This window comes from Taurulus bubalis (genome assembly GCF_910589615.1).
Source record: "Taurulus bubalis genome assembly, chromosome: 8".
Lineage (NCBI taxonomy): Eukaryota > Metazoa > Chordata > Actinopteri > Perciformes > Cottidae > Taurulus > Taurulus bubalis.
Genome location: NC_136596.1, coordinates 8,339,318 through 8,365,314, shown reverse-complemented (window position 1 = coordinate 8,365,314; position 25,997 = coordinate 8,339,318). Strand labels below are relative to the sequence as shown.

General features: G+C 41.7%; 1 protein-coding gene across 1 annotated transcript; it reads right to left on the bottom strand.

Annotated features, from left to right (window-relative positions):
- Positions 1–228: 228 nt before the first annotated feature.
- LOC306739588 (nipped-B-like protein A) lies at positions 229–24,518 on the bottom strand (the record flags this gene model as incomplete). Its single annotated transcript, XM_079221616.1, has 47 exons — positions 229–1,512; positions 1,611–1,808; positions 2,567–2,741; positions 2,870–3,222; positions 3,356–3,502; positions 3,889–4,089; positions 4,548–4,655; positions 4,970–5,160; positions 5,315–5,488; positions 5,707–5,797; positions 5,968–6,122; positions 6,360–6,453; positions 6,593–6,733; positions 6,919–7,049; positions 7,209–7,317; positions 7,407–7,460; positions 7,647–7,745; positions 7,946–8,080; positions 9,078–9,224; positions 9,444–9,542; positions 9,740–9,842; positions 9,958–10,178; positions 10,507–10,593; positions 10,690–10,833; positions 11,229–11,361; positions 11,807–11,889; positions 12,017–12,146; positions 12,310–12,410; positions 12,537–12,617; positions 12,731–12,882; positions 14,125–14,356; positions 14,599–14,685; positions 14,779–14,885; positions 14,977–15,138; positions 15,299–15,472; positions 15,565–15,750; positions 15,886–16,099; positions 17,731–18,476; positions 18,587–18,829; positions 19,961–20,176; positions 20,482–20,572; positions 21,347–21,495; positions 22,396–22,556; positions 22,858–22,969; positions 23,090–23,190; positions 24,012–24,177; positions 24,455–24,518. 47 exons carry the CDS (start codon positions 24,516–24,518, stop codon positions 1,165–1,167), a joined length of 7,596 nt encoding a protein of 2,531 aa, XP_079077742.1. The 3' UTR covers positions 229–1,164.
- Between the last annotated feature and the right edge of the window lie 1,479 nt (positions 24,519–25,997).

The following is a 25,997-nucleotide window of genomic DNA, read 5'->3' as shown; positions in this document are numbered from 1 at the left end:
AAAATATATATAATTAAGACCACAAAATATGCCTTTACATCTGGCAGTGTTTGTTTTTAAATATATAGACCAAAATACAAAAAAAGTTTGTCTGGCATCATTTTGAAGGCTCTCCTTCATAAACATCAACTCTCCTTTCAGGCCGTCTGTGTTTTAGCAGTATCCAGGCCCTACACTTTTCTTCATTTATGAAATGTAAAGATCAGATTAACACTTTGAGCAGACAAGTGACAAAGAGAAGTAGAAAATTTATTGCAGTATTTGTTCCACCAAAAGGGTATAAATCCCCTTTCTTCTTATTACTAGGGTGACCTAATACAACAAAATCTACATTTACAAAATATCCTCCTGCAATAGGCCACATATACTGCATGCGTAGTTCGAAATAGAATAAATTATGTTCAGAGGACTCTGCCATTGTACAGCATGGACAAATAAAAGTGAACAAAAATAAAAATTCTTATTTTTTTCTTTTTTCTTCTTTTTCCTTCAAATATCTAAAAGCTAAAAGGAAAAAACCATCAGGGTGCTAGTATATAATAAACTCCAAAAACACTTTAATAAGAACATCAAAAAGACTAATTTCCAACATTCACTTAAGGTTTTATTCTTTTTTTACAGCTTTTTTGTCTTCAGAGATATAAACATTTTAGGTTTTTGTTGTGTTAAACTATTATACAGTGGGAGTAGAAATGAGCGACTAGAATCTGCTGCACAACAGCGAAGGAGCTCCCACAACAATGTTGACAAAACATTTCCCCCCAGGTCTCTTTTCTGATAGCCTTTTTAAGGGATAATTTGGGTGAATTATTCCTTTAATGCCTTCCGGATTCTATCCTCTGCACTTGTACACAAACAAAACGTGAGCAGTCCCTCTAATATAATAAGTCTTATCTTTTGTGTCATTTTTGCAAGAATAACTCATGTAAAAGTATGTAGTGTCAAATATTCTTGCCCTCCTGTGTTTTCTTACAAAAATGAGGAAGGAGAGGAGCAGGTTAGGAATCCAGTGAAGTTTGGCTGTGTTGTTGTAGGTGGCAGGTCGAGGAGGAGGAGTAGGAGCAGGGAAAAGGAGGATTTTGATAAAGTAGAAATGGAAAAGGGGGATAAAAAAAAAGAAAGAAAAAGAAACGAAAAAAAAAAAGAAACACCACACAGGAGCCATTAGCTAGCTCCTCCTTCCCGCGCTGCATACAGTGAGCGTAAAGTCTGTACTACTTTGTTGCTCAGTTTGTGGTTGCTGGTCAAGGCAATCTTCTTGTAAATTATGTCCGATTCCTTAATAGTGTCCACCCAAGGCACCAGTTTGCGGCCGTCGCGTTTCTTGGCCTCCGCCCATGGCCCAGAGTAGGAGCCGGCCATCCAGTGGATGCTGTATCCATGGGAGGTCTTCTGGATGACTCGAGCTATTTGCGGCCGGTCCTTGTATTTGGGGCAGGAAAGGGCAATCACATCCATAGATTCCACTGTCTCGTTCATGGAGTCACCTGCTCGCCTTGACCTTCGAGAGGACTGCAGGGAGGAGAGAAGAGAAAAAAAAAGTTGCACTATTTTCACACACATTTTCAAATGGTATTTTATAAAATAGTGTGCGTTTCAATTTCTCTCACCCCTGGCGTCTTTTCGTCTCCATCACTATAATCGTCATCAGTCTCTGGACCTGCTTGATTGCGCGGACTGGGTCCTGACATGGGGCCGGAGCCTCCCAGTAGGGCGCTTATGGCTTTGTTTCTGATGTTGGCGCTGGCGGACGCTTCTCCCTCCTCATCCTCCTCATCTGGGTCCAGATGTTCCATCAGAACCTTGAACTGTTTGGAGTGGAAAAGACAAGAAACTGACTTTGAGATGTGTCATTTCTTTCAAGCCACCAGAGGAAATGCTTGGGGACAGCGTAAGAAGTGAAGCGCCAAGGCAAGGTTATACACGTCGAGGTTGGACACTGCAACGGAAGATGCCAGCGTCCACTTCAGAAAAGACTAGCCACCACTTTGTTTTGTGGTACGCGTCTACACTCAGCATTACGGAAAGAGCTAGTAAGACCTGTGACCAAGAAATGATTTCAAAACAAAAGTTCCCTTCTGGTGAATGTGATCAGTAATTTCAAATTAATTAAGTCCGTCAGTCAGTCAATAATGAATAAATATAAAATAAATAAAACACATATTAATTAAATAAAAGGACTGGAGATTAAAGAAATTAAAGCAGCCAATTTAAATGTGAATTAGGTCTTGGCTAGAGAAAGGTGTCCACCATGAGGCAGAGTAGAATAAGTAAAAGGCACAGCCCGAAACCCACTGCGAGCCTCGTTATAGGTCAAAACATCATTTAACATGGATACTGGACTCCCTTGAACACTTAACCTGATGTTTTCACATTTTACTGCGTACTGTTAACTTTCTTCAGATAGTGAAAAATGACTTTGTACCTCAATGCTGATGCAAGTAATTGGTGAGAAGACCCCGAAAGGCAGATTAACTGGCAATCGGTAATGTCTATTGCCAGTTATGTAGTCTATTGCCTACATAACACATTGGCAATGAAAGTCTGATACAGCTTTATTACTTACATCTAGGTACTGTCTGACGATCCGCTTCTTGACATCCATTGACAACGTGGCGCGAGCCATGTTGTTGGCAATGAAGTCAACGGTTTGTCGTGGGTGGAAGTGAACGGTGTTTTTACGGTTCACTGCCTTATCGTACACCTTGGCCGACTCTGTTGGGGAGTACTTCTGAATTTTACTGTGGAAGACAAAAAAAAAAAGAGTTAGAGGAGGTCATGGATTTCCCAAATTGGTTCAAGGTTGGAACTAGTCAAACTAATCCACCCTTTAAAATATTCATTTATTGTTTCATCATGTAGATCTCACCCGTCAGAGAATCCATATTGGTTCTTCAGATGCTGTTTGAGAACCAGGAGCAACAGGATGCCTTGAACCGCATTCGCAAAGTCCAAGAGACCGGTAGGATTTTCAGGGACGAGCCTCATTACTTTGTCCACGTCCTCTAGATCCAAATCGTCCAGATCAGATTCGGACTCTGAGCTCTCTACAGGTTTTCTGGCCTTTTTCGCCTGCCGTACAACACCGTCATTGTCGCAGTTTTCTTCCTCATCGCTCCGAGGAGAATCGCAGTTCATCCTTTCCTCTTCATCCTCTCCATCGGACGTGTTCTTCCACACCTTAACCTTCTTCTCCTTACGCCTCGGCTCCTTTAGCAGAAGCTGGACAGGAGAAATAAATAAAAATACTCCATATACATACTTATATAACTATAAAGAATGAACATAAATGCATGTCAAGATGCATTTCTATGACGCAGACACATGCAAGATACTTTTCAACATGCTATCCTACCTCTTTGAAGGTCTGCAACAAGTTGCTGCCAGAGACAGACAGGGTGATGTCTATGTGGTGCATGATGAAAAGAGGCTCCTCCTGGCTCTGGTATGGGAAATAGGCCATGTTGTCTGCTACAAACAGCAGCATGTTTACTTCCGTCTTCTGCAGAAAGAAAGAAAAGAGGGGAACAGCACGATGGAGTCAGTGCCTGACAAACTCACACTGCAATGTTTGTTTATTTACAATTGAAATATTCATATTTGGCCAAAACAACCTACACTTCTGAAACTTGCAAGACAGAAAAAATAATTGGATTTAACATATAGTGTTCGTCATTTCTCTTTATTTTCTTTGTTATTTTGTCTATATCCCCAAGAGTCATATTTATCACGTGCACATTTTATTAAATTCTTGCCAAGACACATTGCTAGCAAATGCATTTAGAAAAACAGAGAAAGAGATTTTCCCTTGGCATGTTGTTAATGAGGAAATACTACTTTACAATTAGCAATGCCAATATATGTCGAGACGAGTGCAGGTTTACTCACAGAACTGTCATCGAAGAGGTTCAGCAGCGAGATGAGGAAAGCCCTCCGGTGTTGCCGGTTCCCCCGGATCATAGAGAAGAGGTGGGAGCAGAGGGCCGTGTTGGTCTCGTCCTGTCGGAAACCTCTTATGATGGTCCTACGAGACGACTGGATGGCCTGCTGCAAGTTGTATGACATCTTCATCCCAGCCACTGCCTTCATCTGTGAAAGAATATGTTGAAAGAGAAGTGTTACAAACTCAGCATTTCAGAGAACGGTGGAGACGGCTGCTGCCAAGACTATCTGTGCCAATAAAATAATAACACTGAAATCTGTGTTACAGTATTTCTTCAGAACTACAAACGCTCCATCCACACTGTGAAAAGAGAAGAAAAAAATATTGTATATAGAATCTGGCTGTAATGCTTTTTACATGTGTGCGCTCCAAGAGGTTTATCTGCAGGCCATTAATGGAGGAATAAAGTTCCACCACAGACCATTTCCTACAGTAAAGCAGCTATGGAACATGACTGTATCTGAAGTGATCGGTATTTTATATTGTCATGGATATATCTTTAGATCACTAACATTCTACCAACGGTGCTGAGATGTTGCTGAAGGGGAGAACTGAAAGGCGAAGTTGGAATTCCTTAACTAGCTGGCATAGAACACAAACTCACATGGATGAATCCTGTGTACTTCTTGTCAATCTCCACCAGCTGCGTGTCAGATTTGTTCCTCATGCTGGGCTCCGGGTCTGTTCCCATTGCAACGAGGTAGGGCACACACTGCACAGACGGGACAGAATAAAGATGTGACACTCGCATGCATATGTTCATATTTCTGTTCAAACAATTTAAGTTGAAGTAAATGAGGGTTTAATTATAATACAGCACATGAAATATGGATTTTATTTTCATGAATTAAGATGCTTTTGCACACGCACACACACAAATAAAAATAATTGTTTAATATTATATAAAAATATCGCTTAAATCTTTTAGCCAAATTCTCAAATTACATCCATATGTGATATTAAAATTGGATTTAATGATTTATCAATTCCTAGAGGTGGAGTGGTTCGACAGCTTTTGGCTCTTACCTGCACAGGATGGATGAGACCCTGGTTGAGTGTGAGCGCTATGACGTTGAGAGCAAAGTGCCGCACACTGGACTGGGTGTGAAAGAACGCCTCCAACACCTGCTTTAGATAAAGCTGCATGATGGAGCTGCTCATCCCTGAAGAGATGTCTCCCATCTCCTTCAGATCCTCCTGTTTGGACAGTTTCTTCCCTGCAAGGACACAAGATAGGATGAGTTGCGCCAACTTTTACAGGCAAAACATTGAAAGAAAATCATTTATTAGTCACTCTGTGTGACCTCAGAGGATGTAGCACTGGAGTGCTGAATCAAACATCTTTTAAAGTACAGCAACAGCTTCACTTACATTCTCTGTCGGCTTCCTGCATCCGTGTGTCTTCCTCCTGAAGGTACGTCTGGAGGTTTTTGAGGATCTGGATTTTGAGGTTGATTGAGGAGGCACGGTCAGCCAGGATGCCGTTGTACAAGGTCTTCACCTCAGGCATAAACATCTGGCTGGGATGCATGATCACAAGGAAGCCTGAGCGGAGAGAATGACAAACAGCAAAGACATGTGAGAACAAGTAAGCAATGCATCTCCATCTACCTCATCTCCACCTGCTGGGGAATGAAAATCTGGATTCAGACACACAACATTCTACGCTGTCAGTCTTTCTGAACACTGAATATTTGCACACAATTAACATGGTGACCTTTACATGAGTCAAACCGAATAATATTTAAAAACGGTGTTCTTGCCTAAGCCGATGATGGCTTTGGTCTTGACCTCCTCATCCTCATGTTTGGTGAAGTATACCAGCAGCTCGAGAACTTTCTCCTTGATAACAACCTGTACACAACACACAAAACACCAAGTTGTGAGATGGTGTACATTTCATTATTTCTAAATTTCCCAAACTCTAGTTTACTTGCAGCAGAGCCCAAAACTAGTATTTGAACGTACGGTTGAAATCCATTGCTTTCCACAGCTTAAATGTCAAAGTTGCAATGCAATCCTACCTTGTTGGTGCCCTTGAACTCCTCCAGATCAAAATCAAAGTGCCGTGCCAGGGCACCCACAGTGAAGAGCGATCGCAGCAGGAAAGGCTTGTTCGCTACCAACGTCGTGCTGTTGGGATCCTCATGATGCTGAACCTTCAGCTTGTTAAGTGCTCCTGAAGAAAGAAATAATACATTTGAAGTTACTAAGATTATTGGTGTGTCCTATTTCTTTCCGTTTTCATGTTTTTTCTATAACAATGGTGGTCTACTCTTTTCTAAATTGATACATTGTTGAAATGCAAGTTATATTTTCTCATCTTGGAATGTGGTAAAAGTGACACTTCTAGGCTCAACACTGCAGACTTCAAAACTGAGCACAGGAGATCAGAGTTGCTAACGGTATATCTCACCATAGAATCTGTTGAAGCAGGCCCAGACAAACTTATAGTTGTGCGTGACTTTGTTGACAACAGCTCCAAGACAGCTCACACAGTGCTGGACCACCTAGAGGAAAGGAAAGGAAGACATCATGTCATCTCTATGACAACACTGTTTACATTTCACATTTCACAGAGCAAACCTGGTTCTACAATGTTGCATCCGATACTTTTTATCTATAAATAAAAGAGCTACTGCCACACACCGTCATGCCGTATTTGATGATCAGCTTCATGAGGTCTTCTTCGATGGTGGCAAGGTAAGTTTCACTGGGGTGCTCCATCAGAGGAACCACGAGCTCCAAGATCTTTGCCACGTTACAGATGACGATGAAGTCGTTGGCAGTCTGCAGGGGAAACAGCACAACAGTCACTACTGGGGAAGCTGTGATAGATAAGCAGCAACAATGACTAGATTGGGGATCCTTTATGCTCATTTTGCCACGCTGATATAAAGGATCCTTCATTTCACAATAAGCATGTTTTCTAAATAATTAAGCAATAACTAAATGATTAGGTATAGACAACTTACATTACACTTTGTGGTCAGGTAGGGTTGCATGGTCATGGCATGTTTTACCATGAGCTGGGCCCTGATCTTGCTGAATAAGTATAAGGTGATGATGGACGACACTAGCCGTGTTGAGTTCACACCTTTGGTGTCTACAGAGGAAAGAGGACATCAATTAATTCCACTTTAAAATTGTAATCCATCTTATTATAGAACATTGATTAACTCAACTGACAGTATAGACGGTGGTTTAAGTCAACTGCTGCATTACGGCACAGTTTAAGTTGGTGTAAAATAATCAAATTGCAAACCTGAAAGAGACTCCTCGTATTTGAGTATGTGTTCAACCAGATTGTCAACGAGCTGAACACAGGCCTTTCTGGCTGGCTTGTACGTTGCATCCTCTTCAGTCTTGAGAAGCTAAAGCCAGAGAGACAATAGTCATTTAAAAAATGTTTGAAACTTCGATATATTCCCCAGCAAGTAAAGAAGCAAAATCCAATACTTACATTCTGAAGAAGCTGCTCAAACCAGTCATAGCCGGTGTCTCGACACGCTGAAACCTGAAGAAGTGACGAGAGAATTAAAATGACTTCACCATCAGACAACCGGAATGATGTGGTTGTAGGCGTCGGCCAACCAGTCACGTTGCTGTTTAAAACCATGCCATGGCCTCTTCCTTTTATCCTATTAGACATTTGTGCAAAATTTTCAAAATTAGCATTCTAATTCTTGAGCATTAAACTCACCACATCAGTGATGTTGAGGATCTTTCTGGTCATGGTCTCTTTGTCTTGATTTGGAGTCGGAGTAAACCACAACTTCTGGAATGTCTCGTTCACCAGTTTCTATAAACAGCACACGTTCACGTGTCATTAGTTTTCATCTATACTTTGTACAAAACGTTCAATGGTTTTGGGGATGAATTTATTGGACCAGAGACGTTTATCTTAAAAGAGGCGTAATAAATAAAGAGAATACTAATGATGAAAGAATGGATCTCACAACAATTAAAATTGTGGAGGTAGGTAGAGCAGCTGATCCATACCTTGATACCTTCCTCATCATTGACCCTGCGGATCATCCTCACACACATCTCAGTAATCTTGTTGAAGGTTGGCTGCTCCAGACAGATGTCTCTGAGGATCTTGATCACCCGTTTTCTTACACTGATACCAGTGTCCTGTGCACCAAAACAAACATTTGCTTGGGGTGTGATCGCACTTTTCTGACAATAGGTGGCAGTATAAGACCGTAATGAAGAGTGAACTTCCCACGAACCCTCTTGAGCATTTCCATGACAACAGGAACAACAATTTCAATGTGTTCATCTCTCAGATGCAGAGCAAAGAAAGAGCACAAAGTGTGTGTGTTCTACTTCATTTCAATATTGATCGCTTATATTACCACGGCAAAGACAATGACCTTATTGTAATTATATCCATGCAAAAGCAAACTTGAAACATCTAAATGAGCCTTTTTTTATTATAGCAAAACTGCCCTGCTATTTAAGAGCCCTGAACGGGACAAACCTCCAGCCTGAGCCCGGCCCTGGCATGCCTAAGTCTGTCATTTTTCAGCCTGAGCCCAACACCAATAACTCTAAGCTCTCCCTGATACACGCAAAAACACACCCACAACTAAAACTACAGTGTAATGCACATGAGTAAAATGCACCAACATTTCATACAATAAAGTAACATAAGTTGGGTGCCTTGGGCCATAACAATCAACTGCCAGTGCACAGTACGATGTATAAGATAACAATAGAATAGTGGAGTGCAAAGAAAAAGTAAACACAGTTTGTCACGTTACTGTCAGCTTATGAATGGACTGGCAATGCCCTGATAATGTTCTGTTCTGATAAATCAAAGTTACTTCCAACTGCAGCATCCAAATGTCAGAATGTGTCGTAAACAGCATTAGACAATGGACTCAAAATGTATTTTGCACATGCATACAACCCTGCAGGTTGATGGGGGCGCATTGATCTGGCACATTCATAACTGCAGATCAACATTTAGATAGCATGACATACCATAACATTATTCTCAACAAGGCTCATCAATTAAAGCAGTTATCAGAAGAAAAAAATAACATCATGTGTTCAGTTCATACTGCGAATGTAAGTCCTCATAACACAATAATGAGTCTCCAATGAGTCTGAATGGGCAACTTACCAGTATCCTCTCTATGAGCATGTCATAGTACTGCTCGGTGAGTTGGGGTCTGCTCAGCACAAATTTGCCCAGCAGCTCCACAGCTGCCTCTCTCACACTGGTAGAGTTGTCCATCAAACGGCCGTGGACACCACGCTGCATGTCGGACTGCAGAGAGAGAAGAGTGTGTCAGTATACAGTGAAAAGACAACAGGATAACTTGCATGCAAAGAATAGCATAGGTACAATAAAAAAGTACATATTGACTGAGCAAAAATGTGACTAGAACAGAGACTAGGACAGCAAACATTGTGTGCAGTATGTAAAGCGTATGCACTATTTGGACATTAAAGAAAATTGTCTTTGGTGAACACAGCTGTAACATACCCTTGCCAGTATGCTGGGGTCCACAGCCACAACCTCAGACAGACATTTCATGGCTTTAGTTCTTACAGCGATGGCATTTTCTCCAAGGACTCGCAAGATCTAAAAAAGAAAGAAAGAAATGCACCAGCCGATTACAAAAACTGATCTTTTTCCATTCAACAGTTAACAAAACAGACAAACCAGTGAACCTTAATAACACCTATACCCTACTGTGTGAGCGACTTATAGATTATTTTACGTCGCTGCTGTGATTCATTCAAAAGACAAAGATACTTAAAGTAATACTCAAATCTTACCTGTGTTAAATAAATATCAAAGCTCTGGGCGAACGGCCTCATGGAGGCCAAATAACGCACAATCAGACAGGAGTCCTCGTAATCAACAGTATCAGAGTTCATTCTGGGGAGATGGGCAAAGAGGACGAACGTTATAGGATAATACTGGCATCATACAGTCAACTGACAGAGAGACTGCAACTGACAGTCAGCTGGCACAACAACAAAAAAATCTTTACTTCAGTGTGGCGAAATGAGCCGGCATTGCCTTGATGATGTTGCGCAGGAACTTCTTGCGCTTCTCGGCACGCTGCATAATGTCACCGGTGGTCTCCATCTCCTTGGCATGTTGTGGTCCGTCCGATGAGTCCTCATCCTTGGAGTTCTGGTTCCTCATGGACTTCTCAGCTTCTGTTGTGGCGTCCCGAAACCACTGGGCAACGTAGAACTTTCTGGCAAACTAGAGGACATTAGAGGTCTCAGTATCAGAGTGAGCGGTTTAAAAAAAATCTGATTTATTTAGAGCAATTAGTCAGTGAAAGAAAAATTCCATTAACACCTATGAGTGATACTATGATTCAGTTTTGTTATGTGAGCCTGAGGATATTTATTTGAGCAGGCCAACAATTACAATTTTTGGTTCATCAGTATTGTGGTTACATAAGGTGATTCTTTCATGTGGGCAAATAGCCCAGTTAATGGAATACATTAAACGTCAATGTCATACATCTGATGTTCCAACAGTGTTTACAGTCACCACTTGCATAGCCAGTCTAATGTAAACCCACCACCAGTGAGGCATCAGTCTCAGCATTCTCCTCCAAGTAGTCCAGTAGGGCCTTCTGCAGCTGCTGGGTCTCGTCAGTACCTTGAGACTATATAACCAGAGACAGAGCACATATACATGTTCTGATTGTTCCATTTAACTTCAGGAGATAGTGAGGTCAGCAAATGTGAAGTTGTTCTTCTACCTCTTGCAGGATTCGATCAATTGATCTCTGGTCCATCTTGCTGGTGACGCCGTCCTTCCTCAAACGGGCGGCCACCGTGCCCAGGTAGTCCAGAGATGCTACTCTCAGAGCCATCTCTGTCTGCTTATTACTGAACTGGTGGACCTGATGGGAGCAGAGCATTTTGTATTTTATTATATTTTTCTTTAACCTTAAAAGAAAAAAGAAAAAAAGTACCAATCTTATCACTGAATTAAAGATGAATAACTTTGTACTTTAATGCGTCCTTTTAAGTCATTAAATACTTCACTGCCACAAAGCAAAACGTAATTCGGCTGACATCCAAAGCTAGTGTTATAAAGAAAGTACAAAATGATTAATAAAATTAAAAGAAGATACATACAACAAGAGGATGTATTTTAAACACAATGAGTTGCAACCTCTTTAGTTTAAGCCTCAGTGTTAAAAGGAAGGTAAATCTGTCCCCTGCTATCAGTCTGGATCACTTCAGCAAAAATAGTTGCATTTCCAGTCGAAAGAAAGCGCTCTGTCATACTAACCAGTAGTCGACCAAGCAGACTGAGCAGCAGCTCTGCAGCAGGCCACTCTGGTTTGTTGACTGTCGAGAGCAGGTCCTGGACAAAGTTCTCAAACAATGGCCGGTAATCTTCTTCTGCCTGCTTGCTGCCACATCTTGAGGACGGGGAAAGAAGAGGAAACAGAAACAATTAATGGAGCAAAAATGATCAGAGGCAGAAAATAAAGCAACCCAAAATTGAAAACAGTAAATTGATGCGTGAGGCCTAAATAGCCGTACTATTGATGGACTAATTCCATCAAACATAAGGAAGTGTTTGAGACTTGGAGCAAGTAGGTCCCTGAATCGTTTGCATCTTGTGCAATACCCAGCATGCACACCATAGGATGATGGTGGTTTGATATATATTTCTCGTGACTACAGAGGGCAGAACTAACAATGACAGTAATGCATGGAAAAGAGAAACGTTCTTGATTCTCAAGCCTTTTTCCTCGTGCATTACATTAGTCTTAATAAACACTTGTGATGACAGCTTTCGTACAGTGCAACTTTGCAACTATAAGCCTATTTGAAGGCTGTACAGACTGTAGTGGTAATTACTTTTTGAGGAAGACTGAGAGGAAGTTTTGTGCTGTTCTCATTGCCGTCTCATATGAGTTGGTGATCAACACATCTTGATCCACCTAAAAAAAACAACAAAAAAAAACACAAATAGGACTTGTGATGACTTCTGAATGTGTGTCTGTATTTGTATACATTGTACATTAGCTTTCTTGTGTGGTAGTCTTATGTGTCTACTTGCAATCCTACCTTGCTCTCGTACTCGTCGAAAATGTCTCTGTCGTTGGGGAGATGGACCACACACTGAATCAGCTGCAGCACCAAAGCCGTCACCATTTGGATGTACAGCGGCTCTCCATCCTGGTCTGAGCTGTTCAGCCTGAGGACACAAGGGGCAAAGATACACGGTAAGGTACTATTATGGGTAAATAAAATCTTCGCCTCAGCGATTATTCTGCTACATTAATAATAATTCAAGGCCTTATCTCGGCAAACACCTTGTGGACGTAAATCAATGTAAAGTTATAGAAAAAAAATATGACCTGAAATTCCTGAGGGAGCGCTTGCTGGTGGGCAGTCTGGCCAGAGAGGTAAAAATCTCTTCCAAGATCAACTGTCGATGCTTTTCATAACGCGAGAACACCTGGAGACAGAAAATATGAAAGGTGGCGAGTCTCTTCCTTCAGTTTTGTAGAGCAGTAAAAACCTGCACTTTAAGGGATGTACACCAAAAAAACTACAATTGAGTGTGTAGGAAAAACAAACTTACTGCTGTAACTAGTTTGATGGCACACAACTGCAGCTCACTGACATTCTCCACAAAGAACGGAGTGATTCCCATAGAAGAAACCTGGAAATGAAAAAGAGAGAGTGGCATAAATCATCATCTGACTTGCAAAGAAATTGACTTCATAAACAGATGCCTGCAGTCCGATATTATTTTCAAGTGCTCTCAGTTTTTACCTGGAGGATGGTGGTGTCCGTAAGAAGCTGGATGTCTAGGAGCTCCGAGATGTTGCTGACAATGTCGCACACTTTGTTGTACAACATGACAATCACGCGTTGCTTGTGTGTGGAGCACTTTGCACGCTTTGCCTTGGAGCTTAACAGGCCACCTGGATGGACAAGAGAAACCCTTGAAAATTCTTTGCAAAGTGTTTTTGATCATGAAACCGGATTTTACATGCTAAACATTTTCCATTTCTGTTCATGAAAAAAAGAAAAGTTGTTGTTTTACTTTGAACGACAGTCCAATATCATAATAGAGCGAACAGATGACATAGGTTTCTTAAACATAATTCAGGGAGTCATTCTGACTGCTTGAGATGAGTTGCTAGAGTTTAGTTACAGTTGTAATTTCCTCTCCAGGTCATAACGTTTGTGCTTAAGATATATAGTAGCAATTCTTGGATAGGTTTATAAACAAAACTCATGAAAGGTTCTAACTAGGGCTGCAACAACGAATCAATAAAATCAATAAAAATCGATTATCAAAAGTGTTGGCAACGAATTTCATTATCGATTCGTTGTGTCGCGCGATTATTACGGCAGTCATAAAGTCGCGGAGGAAAAAAAAAAAAAGCAGAGCAGATCAACTGGCCACCAGCATGTCTGAGATTGGCGTGAGAGACTGAGAAACGGCGAGGTCGTGCTCTTTGCAAAAATAGAACATCTTGGATGTGACGTGTCGAGTCTTGGCCAACCAGCGCTAAGATGTCTACAGCGGCTTCATTTCCCTTAAACTTGTTTTTAATGGAAGCAAGTCAGCTAGCTAACGCGTTAGCTAACGTGTTTGGGTTGTGTATTGTCGTTAAAGTTACGTTATGTTCCGTTACAGTTCAGTCTTGCTTGTAGAAAACCGTAACGTGGTGAAATATGCCGTAACCCCCGGCCTGGTTCAGTTCAGCAGTCACTCGTTAATGTTAAACCGGCACACTGGTTGATCTGGCTGCAGGTTGTTTTTTTACTCAAAGTAGACTGAATCAAATCACGTAGTTGGGCTTAGCCAACAACGTCATTTCGTGGTCGTAAGAGGCCCAGAATGAAATAGTTTAAGGAAGAGGACTCTATATGCAGCGCAGCTTGATGCAGAGCCGAGATGAGGTGGAGCTGGGCCTGAAGGTTTCGGTCCAAACAGACGTGAGAGGAGCAGTACAGCTTCCCACTGTCCCAGTGTTTCATACATATTGATAAAGCAGGGCATGCTAAAGCAGCCTCTACTTCAAGGAGATTCGTTGTTGCAGCCCTAGTTCTAACATACTAAATCAGCCACATTCCAAAACTTTCACTCAGACCCCAGAGGCTCTGCCACATAAACAAATTTTAATGAAACAAAGCATTCTTGTCTTCATCCTCACCTCCATAAGGGTCCACCCTGTAGACTGGGTCGTATTGTGGATACAGTGTGTTCTGAAGATGGAACTTGGTGTACTGTAGCACCCTCTCTATGACGTCTTCAATGTAGACCGCCTTTGGCATGTGCCCCGAGGTCATGATATGAAGCGCTGTCAGACAGGCGTCTGCTGACTTTGTTACTCTCTCCATTATCAGGTCTCTCCAAAGTTTCTCCTCATCTTCAGCATCCTGGTCCTGAGGTTGGAAAGGAAAGCTATGTGAATTATTTTTACAGAAATAAACTACAATCCAATGTTTGTTTGTTTTATTCTTGCAAATACATCTTTTGCAGCATTTTAACAATTAATTTTAAAAAGATTTATAGGCGGTGGGAACAGGAATAATGTATGTTTTGTTTTCGTACAGAATTCTCATGTTAGTTAAACACCACTTTGAAGTATATTCAACATAGAGAGAGAGGGAGGGAGGGAGCTCACATGGCTCATCATGGTGGAGAGCCTGGAGCCATCCAGGATATTTTTTTCCAGGATGTTCAGCAGTTTCACCAGTTTGTCTGATGGGATCTACAACAACAGAGACAGTTATTTAGACCTCCATCTGAAACAGCACCACATAACACTCAAACTCTCTTGATAGTGATATACTATACACAGTACCCTGCTGGAGATGCCCATGGCCTTTATCTTGGCGGACTCGCTGCCCAGTTCACTCAGCTGGTGTTTGCCAAGCAGAAATTCTTGAGGTATCTCATCATCATCTGCCTCTGCTGGAAAACACCAAATCAAAAGTGAAATAAAATACTGTGAGGTTTCTGCATTTAGATTTTCAAAGAGACAGTCGGCCCTCATACTTACCCATGGCAGTGAAATCTACATCCTCTAGATTCTCCAGTATGTTGTCAATGCTGTTTAAGAACCTCTTGAATGTGGACGAGTCCATCAACTCTTCCTGCGTGAGCTTGGGTTCATATGCTTTCCGTTTCTTCTGCTTCTGCTTCTCCTTCATTTTTCTGGCAACTGAGTGGGAGAAATTTAATTTTTTTTTTAATTCTCGTTTTGTTTTCATTGTCTTTGCCAGAAGTTTTTCTCCACAAGTTCATTATTTGAAATCAATGTCACACACAAATGTAAAAAGACCATGATTGGAAATGGGGTGACATGTGACTTGAATACAGACTTTCAGTCATGCTGGGTGGTGGTGAGTGTTCTTCGGAGGATTCTCGGCAGCGGCTCCCTGAGCCTCGTCTGCTGTCCCGGTTCCCACTTTTCCGATTTTCCCCTGAACCCCGGCGATCTCTTTCTTCCACATCCCAGGACCTGTCTTTGTCTCTGCGCTGGCGCTTCTTTGCAGCTGTAGAGATTAGACAAAAAAAAAAATAATCAGGCCCTAAAACCTAAAAATAAAAAGATATACCAAAGTAAACAAACCCTAATTTTACTCACACTCTCCATTTGCGTCATAGTCTTCATCCGAGCTGACCTCAGCATATTTGGGCTTCTCATTTACAGTGCTTCGTTTCCTCTTGTTCATCTTGACCCTTTCACACAGGGGCATGGTTGACTCAATCTCTGCCAGCAGCTCTGGTGGCAGCTCTTTCAGAACTGCCGGGTCCATCGCACCATCCATTGCTGAAGATTTGGCACATCACATTTTCAAGTTATTAACAAAAAAGGAGTACTATTTTCTTGTTTAATTAAGTGAATGTACACAAAGAGTGGAAAAATGCTGTAAAGTCTAGAGCAAAACCAGCTTCTTGTCCTTACCTTTGCTGGACCTCCCCGAGGAGACCCTGTTCTTCCCAGACTTGCTGTGTCGGATGATCCTCTGGATCTGGTCAACGGAGAGCTTCTTCAGAACCACGACAGGCTTGGGCCTCTTCTCAAAGTCCTGCACCAAACCAAGCCTCTCCAGTTTAACCTTGGGCTGTCCCCACATCTGACTTTCGTTTGACCCACCGCCGTCCGTATCACGTTTGATCTGACGAAAAACAACAAAAAAACAGTCAGAAAAGCCCACTGTACACTGAAGCATGACCTTTGTTTCAAGAGCAAAATAAAATAATATAAGATAATAAAATGTACAAAATAGATCACGGTGATTGACATGAGATAAGTGATTTTGATATTCGTTTCCAGTATAGGTTTGATACCAAAGAACAATCCACTGTTTTCCCAACATTATCTCCATGTCTTAAATTGTATGAGTAATGGTCAATCAATATATGGTATATTGTCATTAATGCAGTGTCAAGGCAGCAACTTCCCCCAGCCACTGAATGTGACGAGGGCCTAAACAGGAGATTGTTTATGAATGTTTCCGCTCGTACAATATCTAATCCTTCCTACCTGAGTGAAATAAATAAATAAGTTAATGGCAAGCATCTGCCAATGCGATTTTATTTCATAAATAAAGAAATGAAGAGACAGTCTGTTGATTCAATTTGTCAAGTATTCATTTCTGTTCATCAGCCGTACACTGTTCTTGATTTGTAGAATCCGTCTCTATGATATGCTGAAAATCCTATACTTGTGGATAAGTTTCTCACTCAATTCCATCTAGATTCAGTCAAACCAATTCAGTCACAGCAAAGTCATAACTCACTCACTAGCCAATCCGAAACACTGCATCCCATTGCAAACACTACCAGTGACTGACATACATCGTGAATAACCAATTAAGCCAAAGCATTGCTGAGCTCTACTGAGAAGAACAGGTTGCAGCTCTAACGAGACGATGAAGATCGATACCGTGAACCCATTTCATCTTCCTGACCAATGCCAGTGGCCTCGTGACAGATCGGTTTGAACTACGTTTCTATCCTTCAGTGGCTGCATGAAGACTCTTAACCATTTCAATGGCGAATCCCAGTAAACGGCCACATTCTTGGTAGGCATGACAATCATTGTTGGCGTGCTGTGTGGCTGATCACTAAACAACTTTGATTGCAACATTAAACAACTGGCAGCGTGATCTTGTTTGCTTGGGTGCGAAGTATGTACTCCCATATGGTGGCTGCTAGCGCAACTATGGTCGTTTGTTCCTTGATACAACTGATCCTTCCTCGTAGCATAAAAGAAGCTATTGAATACAACACCGCACTTTCTTTTTTTTTGTCAGCAAACACACAAAAACTACCATATCAAAAAAATAGCATGGGTCTGGGGGTTGCATCTTTCAACACTGCATTAACAAGAGATGTGAAAAAGGCTGAAACAAATAGCAACTTAATTGTCAAGAGAAACCTAGCTTTTTTTCAGTCCGGATATTTATGGCTGCACGATGCGGACAGTGAATGATTTAAGCAGACATTTACCCACATGAAACATCTTAGAAACAGCATTGGAGCATTTCTTAAAAGGTACTTGCTTTTGTTTACACATCGGACTAACATGTTAATAAACTCTTCTACTTTTGGCAGATGGTTAGGTGTGGGTTAATGTATTAACAGATTTTTATCCGAGGAATAAACAAAAGGCTTACGAATGGGAAAATAAAGACGTAAACAAGAGTGAACGGTGGAGTGATTTTTTTTTGGGTGAGATTGCAGGCAGTGAAAGTTGAATGATTGGTAGGTGGGTAGACATTTGGCTTGGGTCAGCCCAGATCACCTTAGGGATCTGGAAGTTCTTCAGAGCGCCACTATGCCCTCCAAGGAGCTGAGCAGGGAAAGAATCTGGAAGTTTAGCACCAGAGGCAGAGGATGCCGGTTTGGATCCATCATGCCTATTGCCGCTCCGACCAGGCTCCCCAGTGGAAGAAGCCCGGTACCTATCTCTGTCACTTCGACAGCGAGAGTCAGGCGAGCGTCGGTCTCGACCACCTGTCTCGCTCCGATGCCTCCTATCTCTGTCAGCTTCTCGGTCCCTGTCTCGTCCGTGTTCGCCTCGGTTTGATGACTTTGGCATCTCTCCCCGTCTGTCAGAGGACTTCTCATCATGTCGGTGCTTTGATGAGTCCCGACCATCTCTCCTGCTGTCATGTTTATCGACCCTGTTCTTGATGACTTCCGGTCGCCCATCTGGTTTCAACCGCAAAGCCGTGTCAGAACCCTCCACCGCAGCTGGCCCACTAGCTGGTTCTTCAGGCCAGCGTTGGGCCTCAAGGGCTGGAATAGGGGCAGCCAGACAGGGGTCGAGCTGGCCGTCAACTCGGCCTGCCTGCTTGAGGTCGATGCTCACCATGAGGGGAGGGCGGCTGGCACCGTTCCCAGCTGCCGTGGCCTCTTGCGGGGTCAGTTTGCCAGCATTGCCCCCTCCTGTCGATCCACTGCCTGGGGCACCAGTGGGGCCACCTGGTCCCCCTGCACCTGGCTCCAGGGGAAAGGAGTCCTGTTTTCTCTTCTTCAGTGGCTTGTCTGTAAAGAGAAAGAGATAAAGATAAAACAAACTTGCAAAACCTCTTGTTATTTACAACCATTTGTTCAGCATTTATCCATATAGTCATGTTTTTGCCATTCTACATTACCTTTATCTTGAACCTCCTTGGAGCACTTCTCACTCGCCGCCTCTCGTTCTATCCTTTCAATTTCAGCGAGGGCGTCCAGCTCTGCCTCGTCGTACGGGGAACTGGGAGGCTGGAGACCACTGGCACCACAAGCTTGCTGCTGTTGCATCCGAGCTAGATTTTGCTGGAGAACAGGCACCTGCTGAAAGCCCAGTTCTGCCTCCATATTGTCAGAGCTCTCGTCCATTCCCGGCAGTGCATCACCTAAGATATAAACAAAAACACAGTTACGAGGTTGTATTTAAAAATCTGTATCAGAATCAGAACCATTTATTTGCCAGGTATGTTACACATTTGGGGAACTTGTCTTGGCGGGTGATGCATACATTAGACAAACAACAACAATCAACACAGTGCAAGAAATAGAAACATATTGCACATACAATAGAATATAAAATAAAGTGCACAGGCAAACATAACAGTACTATAAACAGATAACAGTGCTATAAACAAGTGTACTGTAGCTGTTTGTGAAAGTGACATGTGTATTTAAATATGAGGTATGAAGGGATGTGCAGGGGAGTGACCGGTAGGAAATTGTCCTGGGGATTCCAGAGTGAGTCAGTGGGGGACCAGGGTTCTGTTGATGAGCCTGACTGCCAACGGAAAAAAACTGTTAGTGTGGCGTGAGGTCTTGGTCCTAAAGGACCTCAGCCTCCTGCCAGGTGGAAGGGACACAAACAGTTTGTGTCCAGGGTGAGAGCGGTCGGCTACAATCTTTCTTACTCGCATCAGGGTATTTGAAGCGAACAAGTCCTGGAGGGACGGCAGATTGCAGCCAATCACCCTCTCGGCAGAGCGAATGATGCGCTGCAGCCTGCCCTTGTCCTTGGCAGTGGCTGCAGCGTACCAGACACTGATGGAGGAGCAGAGGATGGACTCAATGATGGCAGTGTAGAAGTGCACCATCATTGTCTTTGACAGTTGACTTTCTTCAGCTGCCTCAGGAAGTACATCCTGTGCTGAGCCTTATTGGTGATGGAGCTGATGTTCCCACTTGAGATACTTGGTTAGGGTGGAGCCCAGGAAACGGAAGGACTCTACAGCGTCAACGGGGGAGTCACACAGGGAGATAGGGGTGGGGCTGCGTTCTTCCTGAAATCCACAACCATCTCCACATCTCCACTGTGAACTTACAGCGTTGAGCTCCAAGTTGTTTAAAATGTGGTTCTAACTGGCTTTAAATGTTCTCCACGCCAAGGTGTGAGGTCAACATACATCCTCACAGCTAAGTCATTAAAATGCTGTAAAAGCTTGAAAATTGAGATGTAGGAAACAACCAAACAAAAACATGGGGATCCGGCTAAGACTGTGCTGTTCCAAAACCTTCCTTACCTGGGGTATCGGACTCATTTGACTTGACCCTGGACAACTTGAGGGTGAGTTTTGTAGAGTCCTTGTTTGGAGAGCTCACAATGTCGTACAAATCTTTCTCCTCTTTTACTGAGAGTCCCTTCTTCCTTTGCTCCTGGTTCTGGACAGCTCCTCCCTCCCTCGGTGAGGGCGCATAGGGAGGTGGTGACTGCAGAATCAGCGGGGGACGAGAACCTGCTGTAAAGAAGCAACACCAAATAGAGTTGAAGTTACCCTCCAAAGGCAAGTCATAACTAAGTGCACAAAATCAGACACAGCACTGTCGTTACAACTGACACTAAGGATGTACAATGCCATATACGAAGACGTCCTCCGCGACTGAAATTATCACTGTGGCCTTGTATCACTGAGAGAAACCGGCCTCAAACCATTCTGTTGCTGTAAAATTGTAATCGTGAGTTTTAGAGAGCCAGAGGAGGCCATTTCCTAAAAGAAAATCGACAGGCACTGTAGCGTCTCCTTTCCTCTTCCGGTGTCCTTACGTTTGGGTGTTCCTTCACTCCCTGATGGAGAGCAGCCGGACTGTGGAGACCTCAGAGAGAAAGAAGGAGTCCTCATGGCGGAGTCGCCCTCCTAGACAACACACAAAAAACACAGATGTAATCTATCAGGTATCAGCTTTACACTGGAATTTCCACCAAAAATATCTTAAAGCTGTTGACAGAAAGTCCCATTATGTTTGCAAAAGTATTGAGAGGACCAAAATGATATGAACATGGCATTCTTTCCAGCAATTCAGAAGCATAATGTTGATTTCATTGAATATATAGATTATTATTATTAATAATAATGAAAACATATTAAGATTCCACCTTAAAACCAGTGTCCATATATAACATTGCTAATTAAAAATACCAAAAGAAGATGAATCTCTGAACCCATTACAAGACAGGGCGAAGGGCTTGGCGTGAACTAAAAATAGAACTAAAACATACCGAACTAAAAATACAACCACGTGTGTGGCTCAACAGGCTTTATTCAGAAACCATTGTGCCTGGTTGGTTAGCATGACCCGTAACATTTTAGAATTCATCGTCTTCTCTTTAACCCGAGGTAAAATATTGCACCTGAATTCATTATAAATCGGCTTGTGCAGAGTTTCCCATCTGAATGCCCCCTGTTTCCTACATGAGCAGCAATAGACAGAACTTTTAAGTACAGTGACATCACATGCATGTCCTCAACATGATGATTGGAGAAAATTTATTTTTGGGTCACATTACATAACTTCCAAACCTCAAAGAAAATGTCTAAAAATAGCATTATTCAACACCAAACGTTGTTCATAAAGGTATGCCTTGGGTAGTGAACTGATAATGTACTAATTTTAGACTTTGTCAGTTGTACCTCATTGCCCAGTCGGTGTACAATGTTCATGTAGTCCTCAGTGCCATGTCTGTCTGAGAGATGGTTGGCAGCATTGGCCATCTGCCCCGATGCTTTGCCCTCATGGATATTTCGTATGCCACCTGGAACCATGGGACTGGCCACAGACACTGCAAAGAAAAGAAGAAAAAGAGGTCCTTTTTTATTGATCCACGAGTGAGGAAATTATGACATTGTTGATCATGACAGAAACATATATCTTTAAAATGTTTTAGATGTGCCAAAACATTGTTGGTAAAATACAGTAAATAAGCATTTGATTGGCACTTGCAGGAACCACAACTGTCACAGTTGTTGTGAAATTAATTACAAATTCTATTCATTAATTTTCTCGCCCCTTACATAAACCCACAACATATGCTCTTTATAGATGACAGTAACGGTAAATACAACTGTACATTTTGAACAGTAAAATGTACTGGAAAGAAAACTAACATAAATAAATGTAGACTATAAAAGAAAAATACTGGATACATTTTTCAAATATTTGCTTTACATGGACTAAAGTCATGAAATTGCCCCACTGACCTTTTAAATCGAATTATTAAATATCAACTATTCAATTTGTCTGTGTTTTATCAAATTCTGACTTTTCATTGTCCGAGGCTTCCCTGTTTCAAAGTATGGAACACTGCTCTGTTATACAGTATATGTTATAGAAACAAAATAGTGTTATTATTTGAGGAATCCCCGGTTAAACATCTGAATCAGTCGAGACAAAATACAGTTGGAAATCTAAAAAAAACATGAGGCAACACCTGTGAAGCAACTGAAGGAAGTGTTCAGATCGCACTTACAGTAGCTTAACAAGGAAGGAACGGAAAACCTCTAACTTTTGAAACATATTTCTAATTTTGAATGCCACGATGTTAGCATGTTTACCTCACATGCATGTCAGGGATTGCACTGATGTCGTCTTTCAATGAATCATACAGCCAGCCAGACAGACACTTCAACAAATGCCCCCTGATGCATGCACATGAACACGCAACACACACATATACTCTCACCTTGTTGTATCTGTTGGTGTTGGTTATAACTGGGTGGTTGTTGATGGGGATACTGCTGTATGTAACCAGGGGCAGGGCTCTGGGGGGTGTAGGGGCTGGGTACTGGACTGTTCTGGCCCATGTACCGACTACTGGAACCAGTCTGGGGAGCAACAAACCGACTGGACAAAGTGGAGGAGACAAGAGGGAGAAAGAGAGTGAGCAAGCACGTGGAAGGAAGTTGCATGCCAACAACAGTAAAACAACTAACATTACATAACTTAAAATACAATATAATTGTATTATCTATCAATTAATTATTGATACAACTTATTACATACAGCAACTCATTCATAAAACTAGAAGTGATGCAACTGGGATATACCAATTAAAAACAGGATAATATATGTTCACAACTGTTACATGTTTACAGTTGTTGGTAATGGTGCATACGGGTCTGTTAAATTCTACAGCCTGACTCACCTTGGTGGATTAGGAGACATTGGATCCGGCTGGAAGTTTGCAGGCTGGGCAGGGCTATGCAGGGAATTTTGGGTGATCTTGTACGTTGGTACCATTGGCTGCTGCATAACATCTGTTCAGAAATGAAAGAAGAAAAAAAACAGTATATTTCTTTATAAATATCAACATGAAGCTAGTCTTTATGGTTGCATGCTTTCATGTCATAATGTGCAACAGGTAGTGATCTCCATACTTTTCTCCCTGAAGATGCCAGGGTTCCTGGCCAACATGGTCTGCAGCAGCAGTGGTGCATCTCCCTCTGGCTCATCGCTACCAAGGTTGTCCTTCAGCTCTCTGAAAAACACGTAAAAAATAAGTTTAGTTAAATTACAAAACGGTGCGAGTAAGACAAGTGGGCAGCATCACTAATAGCAATATGAAGAAAAAGACGAAAAAAAAGTGAATAATGTTTAAAACATGTATGAATGCAAATATTAAATTGCATTTAATGTGTATATGACCATGCAGCCTACAATTTAGGGCTGGGAAATTGAACACGCTACTGTATTCTATGAGACGGTAGCTATCCCTTGCTTGTTTTTGGAACGTATGGACAATGTTGAAAATCAATGAGCAGAATGTCTTCATAGCAAAAATGGATTTACAGAATCTTCGGAATGACCCAAATTGATTTAGTTTGTCGGGTATATTACAGTGGTTCCATATGAATAAAGATCATTACCTCAATATAAGATGAAAAGTAAAATACAAATGTGGCCTGATTGCACACCCCTAAGTAATAAGTACTATAATTGTCTATTGCCTATTATTAGTGTCAAATGTTGTGCCGTGAAACCAAAGTTGCACCTTTCAAGATAAATGATAAAACATTTTTTAAACTATACATTACATATTTGAATACAATGTTTTAATTTGTGTAAGTTTGTATGTAATATTTGCCTGCAGCAAAACCTCATTATTTCTATAGTCAACAGTAGCATCTCTTCTGTTGCCTGTTCTTAAAGATTATTTGAAAATGTATGTGACATCTTAAGCTCTAACACTGACAGCCCAACCATTTTCAGGCAAATGCGATGCCTCAATTCAGGGTAGGGTCTTGACTCTAAGTACATGACACAATGTTGACATATACACACTTTCACTTATAAACTCACATGTGCTCTGTGGACACCTGGTTGAGGCCATGGGCCAGCTGGGAGGCCAGATTCTCATCCCGACAACCCAGTAGGCAGGTAACTTCCTCTGCGATCCTCCCATTGTATAGGAGGCTCTTAGTGGTGGTGGCCGGGAGAGGGGAAGGGAGAGGCAGCTGGTTCAACACTGAAACAAGAAGAGATAGATGATGGAAAGTATTAGAGGCGGGGAGGTAAAGAAATACAGATGTGAAAGAGAGACCGGCAGGGTGAGAAACAAGCATCAACAATAGAGGACACGTAGAAAAGCAGAGAGAAAGAAAACAAAACATGGCACGAGACAGAATATACTATCACAATTGCAAATGTATGTCAGTTAATATTTCAGATTTGTAAGTTATACTGGAAGAGGAGACAACAAAATATGTGATGGTGAGTTTGGAGAACGGCTGTGTGTTACTCACAGTCTGTGAGGCTCGCGATCCCAGCAAGAGTGGTGATGGGAACATGAGGCATATCCCCATTCATGCTGAAGGTGAGGGTGGGGGTGTTGATACACAGGTAGATCAGGGGGTCGATGAACGACACCCGTCCTCACATCTCCTGACTCCTAGGAGAGAGGAAGGTTAGTCAGGAAAGGGACAAAGACAACAACAAAAACCAGCAAGAGTGAAGACAGGAGGAAGAAGAAGAAGAAAGAGGGCAAGAGTAAGTGGAGGAGAAAAGTCAAGGATTTACGAAATGAGCCGAGACAGAAAAAAAAAAGGAATAAAATGACCTAAAACAATAAAATAGTCAATTGATACTATTCAGACACATCAAAAACATGGAATCAAATGAAGTGATTGAACAATTATGTGCTGCATAAATACTGCTATGTCTGCCCTGATGCTGAGGTGATATTGTGTGAGGGAGAAATGGGACCGGCTGCATCATCTGTACACCACAAATAAATGTGTCTCATTAGATCTTGTCAATCAAGAAAAAACAACAAATCCAGAATCTTGTCAATCAAGAAGAAACTGCCACAGATATTCCCCTTTTTACTCATATATCTAGTATTATATATATATATATATATATATATATATATATATATATATATGCTCTCTGCAGGGTTATAGCAGGGTTATAGGATCAACAGAGGCTTGAATCCAGTTCTTAGAGGTCAATAGAGGACTATTGGACCAGCCTGTCGCTTTGTCATGTTATGTTATTATACTGGCACATGCTACATGCAGCGGCAAATCAACAATTCATTAAATACCTATGAATAAAATATTTAAACGATTGCTATTTTGTTCCAATCTTTAAAGTAAGTCATAGTTTTAGCCTTAGTTTACTGACTGATGCTTATTATGAGCCATTTAAATGTCAGATTACTTTACTTAGCTTCCCCTTAATAGCAAATAAGCAAAATATACAAACATCTTGGTGGCTTCTATAGAAATGGAAACCAATGCATTCTATGAAAGGTAAATACGTTGTAAAAAAGATCTAAACAACTGCACAATATTAACACCACGATTGGCTCATTAGGTTAAATAAATGACAAAGGCTTTGAGTGGAGGAAGCTTGCTCAGCCATGCATCATACTGCGATCAGATATGTTTTTAATGATAGACAGACCTGGTGATAATGCACTCCAGTGAAAAAGACTTGACATTCTGATTGTCCCTGGTAATACAGTTGATACTAGAAAAAACTTTGCCTCTATGTTCTACACTTAATATCACCAGTACTGTGAAACTGACTTAGTCGTCAATTAATGTCAATGTTTGTGTTACTACCATACCAGTCTATTCCCCTTTACTAATGTCAAACCACAGGGCACTTCTCCCTCAGTTTATAAGGATGGATGTGCACACATTAGAACCCTATGTTTTACTTAATTAGTCGTATAACTTTTCTTGCTAGGTGTCCTTGACCTCGCAAGTAAGATTGCACAGGAGGTCAAAGAAAAGCAGAAGGAAAAGCCACCTTTGAAACGCCGCAATCGTCTTAATA